We start from the raw sequence: 22630 nt of genomic DNA, 5'->3' as shown, positions 1-22630 counted from the left end.
TAGCAAGCAAGTATGAGCCTGCGATGGGAGAAAAGGCGGGTTGTGTGGATGGACCACCACCTGTTTGTGACCTCTGTTCTATACTATATTAGTACTAGATAAGATTCTATTCTAGCTCATTCCAGAAGACACATTCCAAAATCTCATGAAAAAGCTTCCAAAAAAGAGTAGAGATTGGGGTAATGGAATGGAGCAGCTCTATATTAATGCCATTGTTTTTAGTTTGGGATTTACCAGCATTGGTTGTCCAACAAATATATAGCTATTGGGGGGTAATGGACTGCACGGGGTCATTTTAAACATTTTCAGTCATTTGCCTATAAGGCAAAACCCAACCAAATAGAACTTCCCTTTGAATTGCTTCACCTGTGAAACCTAAGCCCTGTGAAAAGGTAATCAGGATTACATACCAGGGAAGAAATCAAACAATTAAAATTGGTGGCTCTTAGCTGTTGCAGTATACAATCCTGGTTCTAGATGATCTAAAAGTGAGGATTACTTTCCTTATTCCACAGACCCAGTGTCTGCTGGTTGTGATGACCGGTCTCCCAAAGCCATTTCCTTGCCGGCCTCTAACCAGCCTTGTTGCCACCCATGCTGTTATCATCAAACCCTTTATGTGTTGATATAACATTTTCCAGCCAATTCTATCACTGGAGAGCAGAGGAACAGACTACCGTGAGGCCAGGGACTAGTAAAGTAATCCTCCGTTTGGCCCAACGGTAGTCCGGCTCTGTGCTCTCCAGTGGCGGAATGTAGCTGGAAAATTTTACATCATCACATATGTGCTTGATAAAAGCAGCAGGGATGGCAACAAGACTGGTTTGAGACTGGCAAGAAAGCAGCTTTCGGAGACTGGTCATCACAACCACAGACTATCGGTGGAATAATCCTTTGTTTTAGATCGTTCCCAAGACAAATGAGCATTGCATTCTGCATCAGCAGGAGGCAATTTTACTTGTTCAAACTATCGAGCCAAGTCCATTTAAAAAGACATTCCCAACCTTACCCTTTCCAGAGGGTGACAACCCTGTAGTGATTTTATTGTAGAAGGAAAAGCTTTGTCACCCTTTTACAGGGAGTAAAATCAGTAATTATCAATAGATAATAATACTATGCCACAAAAATAACTGTTTTGTCTTGTACGGGCAAAGCACAGGCTTGCCTTAATTCCATTCACATAAATATATTTCAGATCCACAGATTTATCTAACACAAGCACACAACATGCATCGTATTTCATTTTACCATTCTGAGCTGCAGACATCATTTTACAATTTCAATCTCCAAGTTATGAACCCTACATATAATCTAAGATAATTTACATTTAATAATACCAATGCACATGTATGAATGTACGATGAAATGATTCTTTTAACATACCAGTGATGAGTGGTGTCATTTAAACCATTCATTGACAATTCCTGATGAAAATCCTACATTTACCAGAAGAGCCGTACTCTATAATTATGTCACAGATTATCTTCATGTATACTTAACATGTCATTTGCCTGTACAAATCTTTTAATCATAATCACCGATTTACAGTAAATGGAGTGTTTATACATCAAAGCTCCATGTGCACCACGGGAAGCAAAAACCTCAATCATATGTCACTCTCCTTAGTTTTTATGATCCAAATATCCACTAAAGTGTTGATCCATGGACAACTGCTGACATGGCATGCTGGGATTTGCAGTTCTTACTTGGCTGTAAGGATGCAAGATCTGAAGCTGTGATATTAAAGGTCTGCTCTGTGAAACAATGTAATGCAATGGTTATGTTAAAAATACAGTAAGCAATAGCAAACAATTGTGTTCAGTGCTCAACCTGGATTTTTTTTTTAAGCTGGGAGGGAAGAAATTGTAGGCGGATGGAAGCCCCTGAATTGTGACCCAACTGATCAGTAACCACCCAAAAACAGCTAGGTGGTTGCTGAAAAGTGCCGGGTGGTGCACCCGGCTAAAAGAGGCTGGGGAGAACTGTGTTATTTTACAATATGCAAAGGATAAGAGTTATTCCTTTACAGACTGATTATTGACTATTGCTAGAATAGCTGTGAATAGCTGGACAGAAGACCGGTTGTTCCTCTGCTTTACTTAAAAAACACTTTCAGGTCCTGTCCATCCCTCAGCTTTTCACTGGATAGTGAATGAAGAAGTAGCAGAAAATTGAGCTTAGTTGTTACTCTGATCTCTACTCCCATCAGCACATCCATTGCTTTGCAACACAACCAATGAGCTCCTTGTGCTGCTTCTCCATCCCCATCTAAGCTTTGATTTACAAGGGACAGCAAGTACAATTTGGGATATTTCCAATAAAAAACCCAATTATTCATTCACAAGCACAAAGTTGCATTCATTAGTGTGTCTCTTCTATCCGCCCAGGGGAATATTTTGGACATTCTGCTGCATTATTTTAACCATTATTGGTCGATGTGTGGTCTTAATAAAGAACCCCTCTGAACTCAATATCTTTCCATGCAGTTACCATTTGGAGTATGTCATTAGTTTGCCAAATGGTGACTATAGTTGGCTATGGATCCCAAATGCTAATTGCACAATGGATAATTTTTGAATTTGGCACCAAATCTGACTTACAAATATTCTGCACCTATTGCATTATGATTGCTTAATGGTTAACAATTTGCCCTGGAAGAGCTAAGATAATTTCAGTTGCTTATATTCATATTCAGTTCCCGGGGACCCTCTCTGCTGGAAGCCTGGATGTTCTTTGCGTGCTTGGGAATGTTTTCCACCCACTGCCAAAAAACATGGTGGTAGGTGAATCAGCTTTGCCTAAACTGGACCTTATGCCTATATCTTGATAACTGCCATGCAAGCTCATTTAGGTCCATGGACTGGGTGGTATTTCCTATATGTACACAGGGACGATAACGGTGCATTTAATACACATCAAATGCATCGGACGCACAGGTTCTCATTCTGTACATCGATTTATATTAGGAAATGTTTACTATTGGTGAGTCATAGTAGCCAGCAGAGGGAGCCAAAAGAAACATTATTTTAATTGTTCTAAGATAAATCTGAACATTCAGAACCAGAAGCCGTGGACAGCTCCCATTCCTCTACAAGGCGTAATGAATGAATCAGAGAAATAAGTCTTCTCATTGGCCAAAGACAAGCATGTTTTCATATTCACCTGAGCACTTTAGGCATTGTGCATTACAAAGTATTCAAATACTCAATCAATTATTTGCATAAATTAAAGGTTGCAATGCTGATATAATCAATATCATTAAATGCAAAACTATGCAAACATTTTTGTGGTTCCATGTCATTGAGATGTTTAAATAAAGACAGCCTTGGATATGGTTCTATGGCCCTATGGTTGCCAAAAGCAGATCTTACAGTGGGGCGACCTTATAATGAACTTTAAGGTTCAATTAGCACAGTAAAAAGAAATAGAATCCCATTTCTTAAAAGGTTGGACTAGCCAGTAATAGACAAATGAATCAAAAATGTAGAACTGAAAGATATTTATTGAAAAAAAAAAACACAAAATATAACATATCCAAAACAGTCAACAATGCCCTATGTAGGAAGGTTATTCCCAGTCGGGTCTACACCTATTCCCTAGGGAAATATACATTTTTATTTGTGCCAAAAAAGGATACTGGTATTTGTCCTGTTTCTCATGCTGATACCTGATTCACTCACAGCTCATGCACAATGGAAACATTGTTCCATTATCATGGATTTCATACATTGACCGTCATATTGATAGTCCTACCAATGACCCAATGATGGCTTGGCCATTTGGTATTGTATTACAGTTTATTGATTCTTTATCAAGTTTTCATTATTGGAAACACTGGGTATACTCAAGCCAGTGTAGTATCTTTGAAAACAGAGAACTTTTTATGCTCTAGATTACATGTCAGAAGAGATTTTAATGGCCAGATCAAAACAGAGACCAAGTGCCCCTTATATTAAGCTTTGTTGGATTAAACACACTTCAACGTTTTACAAGATGACTGATGACACTGTGAAGTCACCTCCCTTGTCGGAAGACTTCTCATCACAGAGTGTTAAGGGGGAATAAAGTGAGGAAGAGCCGGAGAATATAGTAATTGAATTTTGCACAAGGGAGACGCAGAGGAACAGTGCAATCTCTGCTGGATCTGGCATTGACCTAGTCAAGGACATGACCCATCAACAATGCTTTATATTGGTGGGATTGTTCCTTATCTCTTCCAGGCAATACTCTACAGACCTCAATGTGCCCAATTGCATGAGGCACACAATGGTTTTGTGTGATTATATGCTCCTTGTGTGAGATAGGATGAATGACATAGGATGAATGTTCACAGACAATAATTTTATGGGGATCAGCACCTACTTGGGGGTGTCTGCACAATGTATAAACATGCACACTTGGCTGGCACAAGTATGCCCCTTTATGAGCAAGTAGCTGATCTCAATATTTAACACCAAAATCATAGATGTGGGCAAAAAGAAACATCTCCCCAAAGGTCAAGCCCAACAGGTAGACATCATAAATACTCATGCACCAACAGGTAACATACCTGATTTATGGAAGCCACTGCAAGTCTGGGAATTACCAACTGCATCACAATTTGTAGAAGGGAAGTTACCAATCCAGCCAAGATAGCCCAGGTAAGTGGTAATGGAAGCATGCTGTAGGTAGCAAAAAGAGTAAAGAGAACGTAGCCAATACCGTCCCCTAAAAGGCCATATCCTAGACCAGCTGCCAGGATTTGGGTCGCCATGGCCAACCACGTCACCACTCCACTGAACTGCAGATACGTGTAAGACGTTGTGTCCTTCCTGACAATTACTAAGGCACAGATCACCACCTCAATTCCAGTGAAAAAGCCCAACAAGATGCCTTTGATCGGGTCCATGGGTGCAGAAGCCAACGTGAGATGAAGAATTAGTAAGGTAAGTTTGGTCAACACATCCAAGATGTTCATTACCACTTCCGATTTGCGCCGTTGACCTAGAAAATAACGTTGATAGAGCCTTTCTAGGTCTCTAGATTTGAACGAGTTCCTCAAAGTCGGAAAAATGACCCCCCTATAGGTGTAGCCCCAGTTCAAAAAGAAATCTGAATTGCTGGGAGCGCAGTCTAAGTGAAGGAAGCCTAGATCACTACTGGTCCTCTCCGGAAAGACTTTGGTGCCCCCGTTGTTGTGCTTGTCCCCACCGGACACCTTACCGAATTGCCTGGTGGCATTGTTCGTGTAGGAATCATCAGAAGAGTGGGTTTTAGCGCTACTTTGTTCGTTAATAAACCTTTGTTCGGTGATATGTCTGACTGCAGTCTGCCAGAGCAATCTCTTGGGTCTGGTGTTGCTGTTAATGGTCGGGGTCTTGTTGATGGTGTACAGTTCCTCGTTGGCACTGGAGCACCTCACCTCCGACAGTTCCATGGTCGATCTGTACAGCTCGTGTTGTCTTCGTCTTTGAAGTTTACCGAGAAACATCTGTGGTCATTTTACTAGCCAATCTCATTGGCTGCTCAAAAAAAAAAAAAAGACGGCTTAGGTGATCTTCTGGTCAGTAGAACAGGTGACATCCCATCTTGGCATCCATGATCCCCGACGTGGCGTCTTACATCAAACGTCAAGGCGACATCTCGCCGTCCAGGTTGAGAGAACAGGTGCTAAGTCCATTCATGTTTAAAGATCGTGGTCCCAAATATTATTCCTACATCCGTGATGGACTTTCGAAGCAACATCAGATCCTCCGAGGAACGTTCTCCAGGAGGAACGTCGACCGCTCATGGTCAAGAAGACTCTGGCATGGCAAGGGTGGCATGCACCTCACTGAGGATGGGCAGGACAAGGGTTGTCTAATAGCAGTTCATGGGCTAATGATTAAATTGACCTTGCTCTACAGGACATAGCATGCACTTTATGGAAAAAAGAAAAGATCAAGGTCTTTGATAGGTCATTAGCCAGGTGATGTTGGTGCCAATGTTGGAGCATGCCAATGCTGGGAAAGTTAGGCACAGGACACTGCTATGGAGTCTCTATGTACAAAGGTGCCATGCATAGCCCGGAGACATCAGGGCGATCGCGTTACTTCCATCCCCGGATCCATGGAACTTCTCCAATCATCGGAACCGGGACATCGGATCTGCTGCATCAAACTTCACCCCTCCGACTGGTGGACTTTCATGGCGCTAAATCCGCCCGGGGAGCCAAGCGAGCGCCGAGTGCGAGCTCATCCCCGGAGCGCAGGACGGAGCGCAGACATTCACCGGGAGAGCATTACAGCCCCCGATACCGGGATTACACGAGTAAAGACCTGCTGGGGAGGGGCGGGGACTCAGGGTCAGCTGACACCCGCTGACGTCACAATGCCAGGCAAGTACCGTCCCCGGGCAGAGAATGAGCGAGGGGTTCGCGGGGAGTGTGGGCACTCTATGAGCACTGTGTGTATGGCACTGATGTATGCATACTATGTGCGTATTAGATCTGAGACTGCTGTATATGGCACTGATATATGGGCACTGTGTATGCCTGACCATGACACTGTATGGCACTGTGTGTGTATTGTCACAAATCTTTAAGTGCTGTGTGTGGTACTCATATATGGGCATTGCACCAAGTGTTCACCAGATCTCTGTGCATGGTATCAATGTTATGACATTGTGTGTATATGGCACCAGTGTATGGGCACTGATTTATGGGCATTGTGTGTGTATGGCACCAATAAATAATCACAGTGTATGTTTGGCACCAATGTACATGCACTAAGTGTATGGCACTGATAAATAAGCACTGCACTGTGTGTACACCAAGTCTGTGTGCATGGCACCAGTATGTGGGCATTATATGTGTATGTCACTTCTATATGGGCACTATGTGTGTATGGCACAGATGGCACTGCACTGTGTGTACATTAGGTATATATGGCACCAATGTGAGCGCACTGATTTATGGGTACTGTGTGTGTATGGTAAATGAGTAATTTGTGACTCTCAGGTCAGTTTAGGTGACACCAATGATCTTTTTGGTTATATGTAAGGGTGACATTCTTCCCACTGACCACCAAACTAATATACTGTGAGCTGTATATATTGAATTTATAGAAGGGGTTCCCGAAGACCTGAAATGTATATCCCCCATGTTAAAAAAAAAGTTGGGAAACATTGAAAGTTGCCAAAGACCTATTGGTGGCCTCGCTGACGAGCTCCCTCCTGGTCCCATAAAGGGACGGCCTGATCCGGAGGGGGGTCCTAGCAGTGCCAAATCTTTTAGGCTTTCCTAGATAAAATCCTTTGATTTTGAGATCTCCGGACTTGTGCCTGCCCACAACTTTATCCCTGAGATCTTCTGACAGTTCCTTGCCACCCATAGCTGATTTCTTGCTTTCCTGCCAAGCACTGGAATTCTCCCGGAATAGCCGCTAATGCTGAACTAAAGGAAATGATTACAATGGATCAGAGAATCCATTTACGTAGCTTGGTGTGCAATGGAGAAGATGATTAGTTACACCTCATTGGATTTACAAGTATTTTATTTTTATGAAAGGTGCGGTGATCCTTTACCCGTCTCTGGGATTCTGGGTTTTTGTTTTTTTATTACTAGAACTGTTACTATTATATCTTTCACTTGGGTATTATCAGTTACATTGAGTAAATACAGCTGGAAAATGATTGTTTTGTGTGTCTTCATTTCAGGCTGCTAAGGAACAAAATGTGAATATTGTGGAGGCGATTCTTTTCTTTACCCGACGTATGTCACTTGTACAGGTGCATCTACAATATGGAGTTCAGTGCTGGGCTTTGTAAGACACAGATGATTTAGAGAGAATACAAAGAAAGATAATAAAAAGTGATGACAGATGCAATACTACAGGAAATATGGCAAAGACAGCAATAAAGTGAAAAAATTGTATCAATTTTTCAATACAAATCAAATCTTTTTTTGTGGGTACAGCAATGTTTTTCTCATTTGCCCAGAGAAAACTGAAAAAAAGAAAACTTTTTATTATGACAGCTTAAATTGCTTGAAACATTAGTGTAGTGCAGCGTTTCTCATCCAGGGTTCCTCCAGAGGTTATTAGGAGTTCCTTAACCTCCCTAACGGTTCATTTCTTTCTGGTTTTATATGTCTAAAAGCTGTACATTGTTTTTCTTGAAAATGTATTTTACAGTATAATATAATAGTATGAGTATAATAAAGTTTGAAACACAAAATCATTTAAAAACAATAAATTGAATAAATTAAAAAATGTATATATTAGAAAAAAAATACATATTATACTCATAGTATTGGACATACTTTAAAATAAATGTTCTTGAAAACAATGTACTGCTTTTACACAAAAATCAAAAAATCCAATGTATTGAATTCAATAGTTATTTTGAAGCCAATTAACCTTACTGCATGTTTTTGGGATGTGGGAGGAAACCCACACAGATAGTGTCCTGGCTGAGATTCGAACCTGGGACCTAGCACTGCAAAGGCCAAAGTGCTAACCACTGAGCCGCCATGCTGCCCTGGTCCCATGTCTTGGCATCCGTGTCTGGGCACCGCCATCTTTGTGTTCTCTTCCAAGTTCTTCATCCTACGTCAACTGACCCAGGCACAAGAGCCAGTGACGTAGGATGAAAAAAAAAATTTGCTAACCTCGCTGCTCTCTCAATGCGTGGGATTGGCAAATTTCTGTGCATGCCTGAGATGCTCCGGCATGTGCAGAAGGAGCACTCAAGAGCCTCCCAGGATCCCTGACTTAGGTATCCCGGGAGGCTTTGTGTTCCTATTCATTCAATTAGAGGGCCGTGCTAAAAAAAAGGGTGTTGCACCTAAAAAACTGACTATCAGGTCAGATTAGGTGACACCAATGATCTTTTTGGCTATCTGTAAGGGTGACATTCTTCCCAATGGCCAGCAATGTAAGAGACAATCTTCCTACTGACCCCACATTCATATACTGTGATCTGTATATAGAAATTATAGCAGGAAGTCCCTGAAGACCTGAAAATAATATCCCTGTGTTAAAAAGGTGCATTATTGTTTGTTTATCCTCAATTTTCCTACATCTAGCTATGCCTGTATAGCAATATCACCACTTTAAAATTAAGACAAACCCTAAAAAGTAAAACTTGGGACCAGTCAGGTCCTTTATTTCAGAAGAGGCAATATCCCCAATAAAACTTGACTGCATGATCCTAATTTTCCCATTTGCACTCACCTGTTTTTGCTCCATGGTGGGTGCATACATCCCCTCCTCTTCCAGGTGTTGGATCTTTGGCTATCATGATTGGCTGGGCTGGGATGATGTAACTCCCATGCGTATCATTCAGTCCCAACATCCCCAGGGACCCTGACGTGTTGTGGCATCCTATACTGAGCAGTGGAATATCAGATTGTGAACAGACAGGTAAGTATGTTTTAGTGCAGAAGGGACATCGCCTGTTCCACACTCAACTATGTAAGTAAATTTCATTCAGTAAGGCTGGAGCTTACAGGAAGAAACAGTATAGAAAGCCAATCATGTGCTGATAAGAATCTGACTGATTGGAGGACAGAAGGCAAAGCAACTGATAAACACATCACAGTGCTGCTTCTCATTTCACTATCCATTCACAGGCTGGGACTGGATCTAGGTTTGCTTGTGTTAAGAAGTGGGTTGAATGGTACAAGCCATCAGACTGAGGACATCTAGTGGCAGAGAAAAGTACTTCCGTGAAGACCTCTGGATTTAAGATAAATATTGCAGGAAAAAGGGGTAGTGCCCCTCACCACTAGTATGAACGCAGCCTTAAATTTTAGTGAGTGGGCAAATGTATATTTAAGGCACCATGGCACAGACAATTGGCAGTACCTTAATGCTCAATGCCATGGAAGTGGCCCCCGGGGGTCCTGATATGCAAACTCAATTTGGGAACCTTGGTCTTGAAATAGCCAATCACCACAATTTTTTATTTATATAGAAAGGTAAATAACCCTTTGTTTTTCTTTCATTAAATTACTTTTAAAAACAAAATAAAACAAAAAGGCAATGCCCCTCCCATTCTGTCTTTACTGCCGTGGCAGTAAAGACTAGTTGGGAGGGCAGAGCCTCCTGGGATACGCACATCATGAATTCCAGGAAGTTTGGGCTCCAAGAACAGGCATGCGCAGGACGGAATTTTCTGTCATTGAAAGACACATGTGCAGTGAGATCGACACTTTTTTCTTATTTTTTCACAAATACAGCGTCAAAAGTCACAGATCAGTGCAAACGTGTCATCTTCTTTTTATTTTCACTTTAGTTCCACTTTAATGAGAAAAGATCCCTAATTCCTATTAGGATTTTATGTTTGAGACCCTATATCTTACAACTTGTTATGTTCAGGGGGCTGAAATTAGGTTTAGTATCAGCTCTCGGGGTCCCCCTTGTACCCTGCAAATTTCACGTTTGTACAACAATCGGTGTGATAGATATGAAGGTTTATACATGGGGTTAATGACAGCAGCATGGACACAGACACAGCTCTCATGCTGCTGTACGAGGGGCGGGATTATCTTACAGTACAAAGTGGGCGGGGAGCAGCCACGCCATAGAACACGCCCACTCTCGGAAAGCACAATCCAATTGAAAAAGGAAATCTGTCTATCCTGCCCCCATCTATTTAAATCATATGCAAATACTGGGCGGCGCAAAGAGAGGAGGAAGAGTTGGGCAGCACACAATACCAATATGGTTGTTTTTATTGATAATTAAAAATAAATATCATTAATGAGTTTTAAACTGTATGTATAAAAATTCAGAGATTGAAAGTATCTAAAAAAACCCCATCAAAAATCACTTGCTGCAAATACTCTTTTCTGTTTAAAATTGATTCAGGAGTGTGGTACAATTGGCTGGAAATACTCCCTCTCAACTAACAAAAAGATACTTAAAAAGTTTGGAAATGACATATTGGGGTCTAATTTTTTTACATCACAAAAATCTGGAATTTTAATAGTTTTTATATTTACTATATCAGCATAATATCAGCACACGTATGCAATACATATTTGTATGATACATGATATATATATATATATATATATATATATACAGGTAATCCTCGAGTTAAGGACATCCAACATATGGACATCTCCTAGATACGAACAGGGCTTCCCTGCTTGCTGTGTGCAGAACAGAGGCTTGAAGGGGGAAGGGCATGTTTGTTTGACATGCAGAAGAAATATTTAGCTAAACACAGCTGAGGTTGTGGGTGATCTTAAGGACTGAGATTTTTTCTTGTAACTCTTTAATGACCAAGACAAACTCTGCAGTTTTTTATTTTTGCATCAAAGCACAGCTTGCACCAGAATTTAAAATGTCTTGGCTCCATAAAGATTTTTTTGCTTTGTTTGTAACTCACAGTGAAGATTTTATACGGTAACTGACACCACACTGCCTAATAATATATTGAGACAAACATCTGTCCTAATTGCATTTATTAAAATAATGTACATATTCTGACTTACATACAAATTCAACTTAAGAACAAACCTACAGTCCCTATCTCGTATGTAACCCAGGGACTACCTGTATAGTTAATAATATATATAAATAATATAATTATGTATATATAAATATATGCTATAATATATATAAAATCACATATAAAATTTGCCTAGGACTGTTGTTAGATAAGTACAATAGCAAAATACAGCAGCACATATACCAGAGCAGCTCATACATTGCTTACGATGCTCAGTGCAGAGCTGTAGGTTTATTTTTTACTATACATACATAATCCATTGTGTATTCTATCATTTCCCTGGTGCTGAACAATATTTACATATTATATACAAATTACACATCCATAGCCGCCTTTACACCATTTGCAACAAACAAAACTAATCTAAGTAAATATATCAACCCCTCCGCCGTTACCATCCATTGATATTTATATCAAACAGCAAACAACGTATTTTCTATATGAAACATAAATAGAATTTAAACACATTTGAGGGAGGCAAAGGCGGTAGATTTCTCTTCCCTGCATTACAGAAACTCATTGGCACCTGTGTTTAAACATGCACATATATTATAGGTTTCCATCATGTGGGCTTTATTGTGTTACATTTTTGTTGTTTCCAAGGATACGTTTGGTCATTAGTTTACACGCAGGAAATATTTCATAATTCCAACATTGAACAACGCAGATTAGCCATCGTGTAAGGCTCGCTGTGGTGGATCCGCTACAATCAGAGTACAGCATGCGGTATGGGTAAAAAATGCAACAAGTAGTGGGATGTGTAATGCAATAATGTGAACAAACTGTGGATATGTACATATATATATATTTGATCTTTTCTTATAAATTCTGTACATCAGTCTTTCTCAATCTGTTTAACATGAGGGAAGACTTGAAATAACTTTCAAGTCTTCAGGGAACCCCATATAAGTAATTATTATATCCACAGCTTACAGTTATATTAGTGTGGTGGTCAGTGGGAAGAATTCCTCTTACATTGCTGGCCAGTGGGAAGAATGTCACCCTTACAAATAGCCAAAAAGATCATTGGTGTCACTTACTGACCTGAAAGGCACAAATTGCTCATTGCTCAAAAAACCTCTAGCAAACCCTTGGTGGACCCTGATGAGAGACACTGATGTAAATAGTTAATCACAAAGGAACTCCTAGGCATAAATCCAGGATGTTGAGGTACAGTGTGGCCATGCGGGTAAATTACCTCTAGATAGCCCTAACTGCAGGCCCTTACCCATATATATATGTAAATGTATATAGGGATATCCACAGACAGATGGAAACACTGGAACAGCACAGGGAAGTTGGCTGGGAACCAACAGACTGGACAACGAGGGGTAACGCAGGAGCTGGACAGAGGAAACACTGAATTAGGCACCAGGTGAACAGGAACTAGCTCACAGAACTAGGGGCTCGGCACAATGGAGACACGTTGCACGAACACAGAGTGCAGTGTGTGAGCTAGCTAAATAGCCGGGGCTGGTCATGAGGCTATTTTCTGATTGGCCAGCAGATTGGAAAGAATTGATAAAGCTTGGAAATGGAGGCAAGCCCAGCGTTAGAACTGCCGGCATGCGCAGGAGAGAGGCGTCTGCGCTTTAGAGGGGAAGAGGTAAGTGTGACATTCCTCCTGTGTCACTGTCTGTATGTGCTGTCATTTGCAACCCCTATTTATTGTACAGAGCTGCGTAATATGTTGGCGCTATAAAAAAGTGTTTAATATTGATGATAATAATAATAACAGTCAAAATGATTTAGCCATGTGAAGAAAGTAACTGAGGAAGCTTGACACAGCGTCAGGGCAAAGCCGCCTAACTTCAATCAAATTATTTGAATTGTGGGTAGGTAGTGAAATATTGTACTATTAATTCCCAGCCAAGAACACTAACATGAAATGAAGCAGCAGACAAACATTTTTTTTTTCATATTAAAAGCATTTCAGGACAGTGTGCATAATTGTATGTACAACCTGAAGGAAAGACTGGACCGGGGGACAGGACTGAAACCTTTAAATACATAAAAAAGTGATAGGGGCAGAATTTTCAGTATAATTCCAAAATATAGAACACGGGGACATGACCTTACACTAGCTGGAGGAAACGTCGAAACTAACCGTGGGAGTGTAAATTTACAGAGGGGAACTTTATGGGCTCTATTTATTCTTTATCTATTTAAAACAGTTTTAAGAAATCCATTACAGGTTTGCAGGATCACCCAGATTCTCCAAGGGTAGTCTATCTTCTCCAGTCTTAGAAAGCTTTATTAAATCAGGCCCAATTAGTAGCAAAAAGAGTCTGGTCTGATTTTGAATACTGCTTCAAAAGTTGCTTTTCTCTTTTATCATTTAGTTTTATGTTTTTCTTTGTATCTGGAGTTTTGCTTTAAGTTTATTTTTGTCTTGCAGATATTCTTCAGGGTTTAATCTACTCCAATGAATGGTGAATGTCTATAAGTGCTGTGATATTCGTAGGTTCGGTGTGCAAACATAAATGTATAAATACATGGTTTATGTCACCTCCAGGTCAGGTTTTCCAGCCGTTCCCTCTTATTCCCGCTACATTTTGTAATATGATACCATGTATTCTAAGAAATCCTTGTGTGATTGAGTGTTATATATAGAATGCGGAGAGATCCATGGAAATGGGGGGTCATGTGTCAGTAAAGAGAACATAAGAAGAAAAGAATTAAAATCATTACAGTGTTTATAAAATGGAAGGAATGGCAAATATACCATTTTTTGCACCACAGACCAATTACACATATACATTTTTTTTATTAGACCCCCCCCCCCCAAAAAAAAAAAAAAAACTCCCCTACCCCAGCCCATTGAATAATTGTCTTGCATAAAACTGGTAAATCCTTTATTTCAGACAGGGGAAGCTCTAGGAGGGGAAGCACCTGTTTTCATTGGCTGTAGTGTCCTTTCTCCTGTCATTTAATTCAGCCAATCATATATACTGGCTCCTCTGGTCCCCATCATTTTGTTCAGCGAATCACATAAGCTAGCTCCTCACCCCCCTGTCATTTCATTCAGCCAATCACACAAGCAGGCTTATGTGATTTGCTGAAAGTGGAAAGCACTAAGTCTCAGTGGCTGAATTAGCTAAACCAAGCTCTTTGCTTCTGTCAATGACTTTCAAGTGTTTCGAGTTTGGCTACAAATCAGCATAAACACTTGGTCACTTCAGGGAACTTTCAGCAAACTGTACAGAGCCGTATTAGCCCAACACTAGCAGGCACCATCAGATAGAGGGCAAACAGAAGAAGTAGTAGCAACATCTGAATGGTTCCTCAAAACCAGCCTTTCTAAACTTTTTTACCCTGGGGGAACCCTTGAAATAACTTTCAGGTCCTCAGGGAACCCCGACATATAATTATAGTATATTAGTGTGGTGATCAGTGGGAAGAATTCCTCTTACATTGCTGGCCATTGGGAAGAATGTCACCCTTACAGATAGCCAAAAAGATCATTGGTGTCACTTAAACTGACCTGAGTGGCACAAACTGCTCATTGTTTAACCTCCCTGGTGGTATGAAATAATGAGGATTTAAAAATCTCCATTATTTTAAATTTCCCACCCGGTCCTTCCTACCTGCCTAACAGTCCCCCCCTCCAGCCTAAGACTCGCTAGCAGATGCCAGGCCGGCATCTGCTTCCTATGGCCATGCATCCCCAACCTTCACATGTCGGTAATGCAGATGCTGGCATTACCAGGGGAAGAAGATGCTGGGCATCGCTGAAGGACGCTGCGGATATGGCTGGAGGACGCCGCGGGCACTGCAGGAGGACGCAGCTGTACCATGGAAACTGCTTTTGGTATAGAAAATTCACCCCAAGCCACACTCAGCGATTACTGCCAGGGAGGTTAGGGAACCCCTAGAAACCTTTGAAAGAATCCTGGATGAGAAATATTGCACCAAATCCTAGTTGAAATCAGCTACTCCAAAACGCAAAAAGTTTGAAAGCCCTATTCAAAGGAACCCTCATTCTAAAAGGAAAAGTTTAGGGGAATTGGGGGCTCATAAAAGCTCAGGCTTTCCAAAAAAAGGTATTTGGGACACACAATGAGAATTTACAGTTCTCCCACACACTGTGTGAAAATTACTTTGCTGCTTTCACAGATATACTTATATTACTCAGAAAACACTGAGCGGTGCAGAGGGCTCAAACATATGCATAGCGCACCATTGCTCATACGAGCTTTAAAAATTGTAATAAATATTGGCACTCCTATATATAACCCTCCATATGTCCTCCAATGTGAACTTGTTTTCTTCTGATGTGTGAATAGAATCTTAAAATGAACATTGAATTCTCACATTCCCGTCACAGCACCAGATTTACATTTTTAATATATATATTGTTTTCTGCTGGAGAAACTCTACCTTCCATAGTGATTGTTTATCAACTCGCCAAAGCAGTGCATAACCTCGGTGTGAAAAAGCGCTTTTGATTACTTACAACATTCTCTCAGTTATTTAAATCAATCTGTAACTGGTTTCCATCATGAGCCAATAAACATTTTAAAATGATCTTCAAACAGACGTAAATGTAATGCATGCAAGTATTTATATAAATATAAATAACAGCTAATTTAAGTATCCATCCCTAATTCTGTACCTTTCTTTAATACGCTATACAACAGAACTGGAAGAAGGAAGGGAATTCCTGTAAAACAAGAAAACTATTAGAAATGAGCAAGCGAATTTATTAAATTTGGACTCACGGTGAATTGGGCTGTTCTCGCTTGACAAACATGTAGGTGAGAACGGCCTTTGTAAATTTGGCTGGTGAGACCGAATTTTTGGGACCTGCAAGACCAATCAGGGGAGCAGAGCTGTCAGCTTTGTTCCCCTGATTGCTGTTGCAGTGAGAGATCCCCGGGCTTGCCCTCATTCTGACCTGTAGTGCCCAGGGATCGCTCACTGACAGGAAGATTCCCATGGCTGTATTTATAAATGCAGCCGTGATAATCCTCCTATAGTGATCTCCGATGGTTTCCGTGAAATTTTGGCCAAATTTCGCGGACCCATCAGAACTTCGAAAAAGTTTTTGCTACTATCTCTGCATTGAATAATGTTTTCAGTTTAGAATAGAGTCTACTGATTATATTGATATATGATTAACTTCTTTTTATTATTAAAAATGCATTTATTAAAGTGTATACTGTCAGGAATGCTCCTGGCACACATGGGGATTATGTCACCCCGGCAAAGCCAATCAAGATGGCCAATGGTCAGCATCCCGGAAGAGAAAAGGAAGGGCCAGGGCACTATCTGCATGGAATTTGCAGGTTCTCCCCAAGTTTGTGTAGATTTCCTCTGGGTAATCTGATTTCTTCCTATATTCTAAAAACATAAAGTTAGGTGGATTGGCATCCCCCCAAAACTGACCTTAGACTGTAATAATGACATATAACTATGGTAGGGACTTTAGATTGTGAGCCGCTTTGAAGAACAGCTAGTGACATGACTATGGACTTTGTAAAGTGCTGCATAATATGTCGGCGCTAAATAAATACAAGGTAATAAAAATAATAATACTAGAGTGGGTAATATCCCCAGCAAGAACAAAGAGCACAAAAAACCTTTAAATAAAGGATCAAGAAGTACTGGATCTTTACATTTCAGGGTACATAATGGTAATAATAATCCAACCAGAGATTTAATTCTTCCTTGACTCCAAGAAGTTGTAAAAATATTTGCCTTTTGCTAAGCTTTTAAAACAAGATGTATCAATAAAATATAAATTACTCTCCACTTTTCCAACCTCTGACCTTCTAACCTTTGGGCCAAATGGACATAAATATCTAAATGTTTAATTATCTATGACCTCCAAAGCATGTAACAGGAAAATCCATTCTTCATGACCGTTCAATGATTGTGGGTGTCAGGTAACAAGGAAAAATAGATGATTAGTGTATCTGGTCCTTGGAGAGTTCAAGAAACCATTCAACATATCAAACTGGAAACATCAAGAATATCATTTAAATACTCAAAGCCTATAACAGCCAATCACATTTCTCTGTAACGCTGCTAATATTGGAGGTAAAGGGAGGCTTCAGGATCTGTCAAAATAAGTGTTTCTGACCAGGGTTCGCCCAAATATTGCCTGGAGTTCCTTGGGCAAAGAGCATTTTGTTCGTCTCCGGTCAGTTTAAGTGACACCAATGATCTTTTGGCTATCTGTAATTGGTGACATTCGTTCCAATGGCCAGCAATGTAAGATCAGTTCTTCCCACTGGCTACTACACTAATATATTGCGATCTGTGGATATAGTAATTATAGCCGGGGTTCCCTAAAGACCTGAAAGTTATGTTAAAAAGCTTGAGAAAGGCTGATCCAAACTAAATGCATTTATATAGCACTGAAATGTTTTGCAGCGCTGTACAATGTCCATGTCACTGACTGTCAGGGGAGCTCACAATCTATCACTATCATGTCATCACCATAGTCATTTGTCAATATCAAAATCTATGTTTTTTTTTGGTGAGTTTAACCAAATAACCCGTATGTTTGTATGTTTTTGGGAAGTGGGATGAAACCGGTGTGCAAAGGTGAAATACTTACCATAAAAAACACACCATTTTTATAGGCCTCCATTTATAGTACAGAGAACATGACATTACCTTAAACATTCCCTGGTGGCAATCAATTACTGCTATTGAAACACATGAACCTGGAAGATTCCAATGAGGCAATGATTGAGGGAATACCTTATTACCTTTTTTGTCTTGTTCTCATAATCTATTCTGTATTTTTTATATGAAGCCATGCAGCCAAATACTTAAACCAACTTTTAGACTTTGGATTTAATTAAAATGTGTGAATCAACTTTTATTTAAAATTTTTACCTTTTTATAATTGAAATCAGTGTGAAAATGTTTGGATTATAGTTAAAATTTGGATATATTTTGAGTGAAAACCTTGTTAAACAGACAGTTAAATTTTTAGATATTATTATTTTTTTTGTATAGATAAACTTAACTATTTTTTACAAATGAAAGATTTTGTTTTTTTTTTTCTCTTGCTATGCCACAATTAAAAAATTATAACAAGATACAAAAAAAAAAAAACTTAAGGGTTAGAAGGGGTAATTTTTTTCTCTTTATCTGCATCAGCTGAAGCTGTGTAAATATTTACAATGTGTCACTGAATGATCATTGTAATTGGCTGTGACAGTGATCAAAAGCTCCTTGCTTCAATGCGTGAGTGCTCGGTATTTCAGTCTCATGCAGGGTGCCGATTTAAACCCTTTATTCAGGTTGTTAATGTAAAAAATAGTATAAATGCTAAACGAATAGACCTCAGAGGTCTGGTGTTCACTAACTTTGCTATTGACCTGCATTGTTCCAATATCAAAAGAGATCTATGGCCCTCAGAAACAAAGATTGTTGTAGATAACAATAAATCTGGCAAAAAAATTAAAAAGATTGCCAAAATTCAATGATTTCAGGTGAAGTGGATTCAAAGTGGAACTATAGTTCCACTTTGAAAAATTGCTAGCAGGCAGGATTTATTGCACTAAGTATTGGTGACATATGTTTTGCAATAAAACATACTTTCCTGCCTGAAGGCATTTTTTGTAATTATTTATTTATTACAAAAGTAAATGTGCATATGTAGCTCAGTATGTGGTGACAGCTATCCTGGCAATCCCCCTGGGTTCCTAGGAATAAATGAACTCCCATGCTCATGCTGGAATTACATCTATCTGGCCTAGTCAAATATTATGGCTAAAGATCCAACACCCAGAAGAAGACGGTGGTGACCCAAAAAAGCACATGCCTGTTTTTTTAATTATTTTTACCTTCTGGTTCTGTTTTTAATGGACTGTTCAGTTGTCAGAGCCAGCTGTTTCTGCAAATTCAGCACAAGAGTTGACTGATATTAAAAGGAGTCTCCATGAACCCCAAAAATGACACTGTGGTATCCTTGGACTTGTATCAATGAAAATCTATAACTCTTGGAACTGTTGTATCAATGTGAAAAAGTCAGAAAGAGAATACAATAATTTAAATTGCATGGGACTTGTCCCTATTACTAACTTACAATGCTTTGTTTTTATTGTGTCCTTTCGTCAAGGTAGTCATCTTGGTATAGACAGGACTTTGCTTCTTCATGTCAGAGCTGTCTTCTTGATGGTTAGAGGATAATGACGATGACGATGAAGCAAGCACAAGAGGTGAAGGTCAGCAGAAGAATAAACCAGAAGCAGGGAGATCCTTGCATTGCAGGTTCTCAGAAACAGTTTCCTCTCCAGCTAGGAGAACAGTGATTAGCACAGTTGTTTCATCACCAAATTCTACCAACAAATTTGATGACACTGTTGGACAGATGCAGAAGAACATTGCCTGAAGAAGATCATTGCATGAACTTACCTTGGACATATACAGCTATGAGGGTCAAGGCACAAGAAATCCCCTACATTTTTCAAAAAGACTCCAAGTCAAAAGGTAAGTATTTCAGTGCTTGTTTCTAAATGTTCCTTTTAACATAACAGATCCTCACTTTTGAGTGCAGGTCCACTTTAAAATATGGAACAAGTATACAGGCAAACCAAATTAAGCACCAATAGTATAAATTCATTTGCTGTATCTTCTACACATAATATCATAACACATGTCAAGAGAGTATTTGGTTTTCCTGGAAAAAAACCCATTGTATTCTGTCTTTGTAGATTATGCAAAAACCTTGAGATATAATGTTATTGCTTAGCATTGTCACTCTAAAAGCAGCTTACAATGAACTGGTAACAGTGCATCTAGGAGCCTTTTTTTGTTGGGTCTTGGCTTATAAATAGCATTACCTATTATTCAGATTCTGAGTCACTCAGTTTTTTTTTATTTTTTACTATTCTTAAAGTGAGATAAAACATTAGCTGGAGGATGTTTGCTTTGCATTGAATCATTCATTTCCTGTAAATATAATATTTTCATTTCTGTTCTACTGATCTCCTCCAGCCTTTTTAGACACTTTTTGTCCTGCAATAGTTGATGCAGCATTGGATGCACAGCATTGATGTGGACCGGGGTTCTGAAATTGACAATGGTGAACCATGCATGTGTATCAATAGGGACACTTTTAATCTCAACAACCCCCCTCCAAAAAAAACAACAAGAAACCACACCACTAGGAGGAAAACGAAGCTTCTTGCAATGGCATTGATGTTCATGTAAAGTTAAGATGGTTGGATAAAGGCTGCTATGTATTACAATTCGATAATAAAGCCATAAAAACCTGACAAAGATTCAGATGGTTAGCCTTAGTTATTGACATTCAGGTGGAATTGTTCTTATAACTTTGAGGATGTTTCTTGCAGTTTTCTAAGCCACTTCATCAGTTCTACCAGTGTAGGAAAAACCCCAGCATTTATATTCACACAGCACAAACACTTTTATCCAGTCACCATGGAATGCAACACAGTGTATGTTGATTGTCCAAGACAAGGAGGGATAAAAATTATTTATCCACTCTGTTGTAAAAAAGACTTCCATTTTACACCAAAGTACAACGTTTGCCTATGGGAACGTACAGGGAGAATATGAGAGAACTGCTAGAGAACTTTGCAGCAAACTAATAAGGGGTTGCAGTCTAGTCCTGCAATGTTCAACTATAGCAACTATAGCAAGCCCCGTCATCTCAGCACACCGTTACCCCCCATGACTTCTGTGTGCAAGGGATGGCATCAGGGGAAGGACTGACAGAGGAGCCAACAGATAATGGAGTACAGGAGATTCCAGCAGAGGTAAACCCAGATTATAGAGCTAGAGGCCATACATAGGTCCATTAGACGAGGTATCCAAGGGAAAAGACAAAGCAGAATTTGGGTCATGGGCAAATATCAGTCCAGGCAGCATACAATCGTAGGAAAAGGAACAGGCAGGGTCAGCCAGTCAACAGTAAATCCAACAATTAGGCACACCAGCAGCAGGTCAACAAGCTTCTTCTACAACAAGTCACTGGTAACTGCGAGCAGAAAGGCTAAAATGTCCCAGCAGCCAACGGCAGGGGAGAATGGAGACAGGAACTGATCTGCTTCTAAAAGCCCCATCACCTGTGCACAGCCTTAGAGAATGTGCTGGGGATGCTGAGAATTAAAATCTCAGGCTGCATGGCTAAAGGGAGGCAGGAGATTCTGTGAGCTCCTGGGCAAACAACTAATTCCTTAATGTCCTTGCTGCGGCAAGCAACAACACTGAAGAGAACAAACAGGGAGCGATATACTGCGCAACGCAACCCTCACAATCATATAAAAGCCCCTTTTCCCATGGAATATTCTATCTGATATAACCTTGGGGTGCAGAATTATAAATCCTGTATGGGGTTCAACCTCCCTGGCAGTAATCCGGAGTGTGGCTTGAGGCTAAATTTCATTACAAATAGCAGTAACCCCGAGCCACACTTGGGGTGGAATTGAGGGCTTACCTGGTCCCCACGAGCCCGAAGCATCCTTCGACGATGCCAGCCCGGCATCTGTGTTTCCTTGCCGATGCCCATCTGGCATCTATGCCCCCTTGGCAATACCTGGCACTTGCGTCTCCTTGGCGATGCCCGGCATTTGTGTCCCCGTTTGGGATGCGAGGCCAGGGGATGCAAATGCCAGGCAGGCATAGGACGTGTGTGCATGCGGGTGACATGCGCTATGGGGCGGGATCGGTGAGAAATTTAAAATAAGGAGTATTTTTAAATGTCAAACATACCATTTTGACATTTAAAAACACTAAAATAATAATACCGCCAGGGAGGTTGACACTTGGTAGTAACTGTATTACATTTTGGGTCATGCCACATGCACATGTGCAAAAAGAAACCATGAGAAGATTATTGCCCAACAAAAGGATTTTTTGTGCATAATATATCTATAATGATTCCTCTGCATGTTTTATATCCCAAACCCTTGGAACCCTCTGAAGCTTGCAGAGTGATAAAGGTAATTATTTACTGAGACACTTAAGTGTGAATAAATGGTGTTAATTCATCCCCAGCAAATAATGTCCTCATTTACATACATTTTTTTCAAAGCGTTCTTAGTGCTTATAAATAGCAGCTAAACTCTACTATGTTATCTCTGAGGCTTTGTTAGATTTTTTTCTTTCCTCACGTCTCCATATTGGTAAATTGTGTGAACTGTGGTTGCCAGTTTATGGTCCAGTG

General features: G+C 40.1%; 1 protein-coding gene across 2 annotated transcripts in view; it reads right to left on the bottom strand.

Annotated features, from left to right (window-relative positions):
• The window catches only part of ADCY8 (adenylate cyclase 8), a 168434-nt gene extending 162159 nt beyond the window's left edge, over positions 1-6275 (bottom strand). For both annotated transcript variants that reach the window (XM_072410646.1, XM_072410647.1), the window contains exon 1: positions 4550-6275. In XM_072410646.1, the coding sequence (XP_072266747.1) occupies positions 4550-5470 (921 nt within the window). In that variant the 5' untranslated portion in view covers positions 5471-6275. The remainder of the gene's footprint in view (positions 1-4549) is intronic.
• Between the last annotated feature and the right edge of the window lie 16355 nt (positions 6276-22630).

Source organism: Pyxicephalus adspersus, chromosome 5 (assembly GCF_032062135.1).
Source record: "Pyxicephalus adspersus chromosome 5, UCB_Pads_2.0, whole genome shotgun sequence".
Taxonomy (NCBI): domain Eukaryota; kingdom Metazoa; phylum Chordata; class Amphibia; order Anura; family Pyxicephalidae; genus Pyxicephalus; species Pyxicephalus adspersus.
Note: the sequence above shows the minus strand (reverse complement) of the source record. Positions and strands in the feature narration are given on the sequence as shown.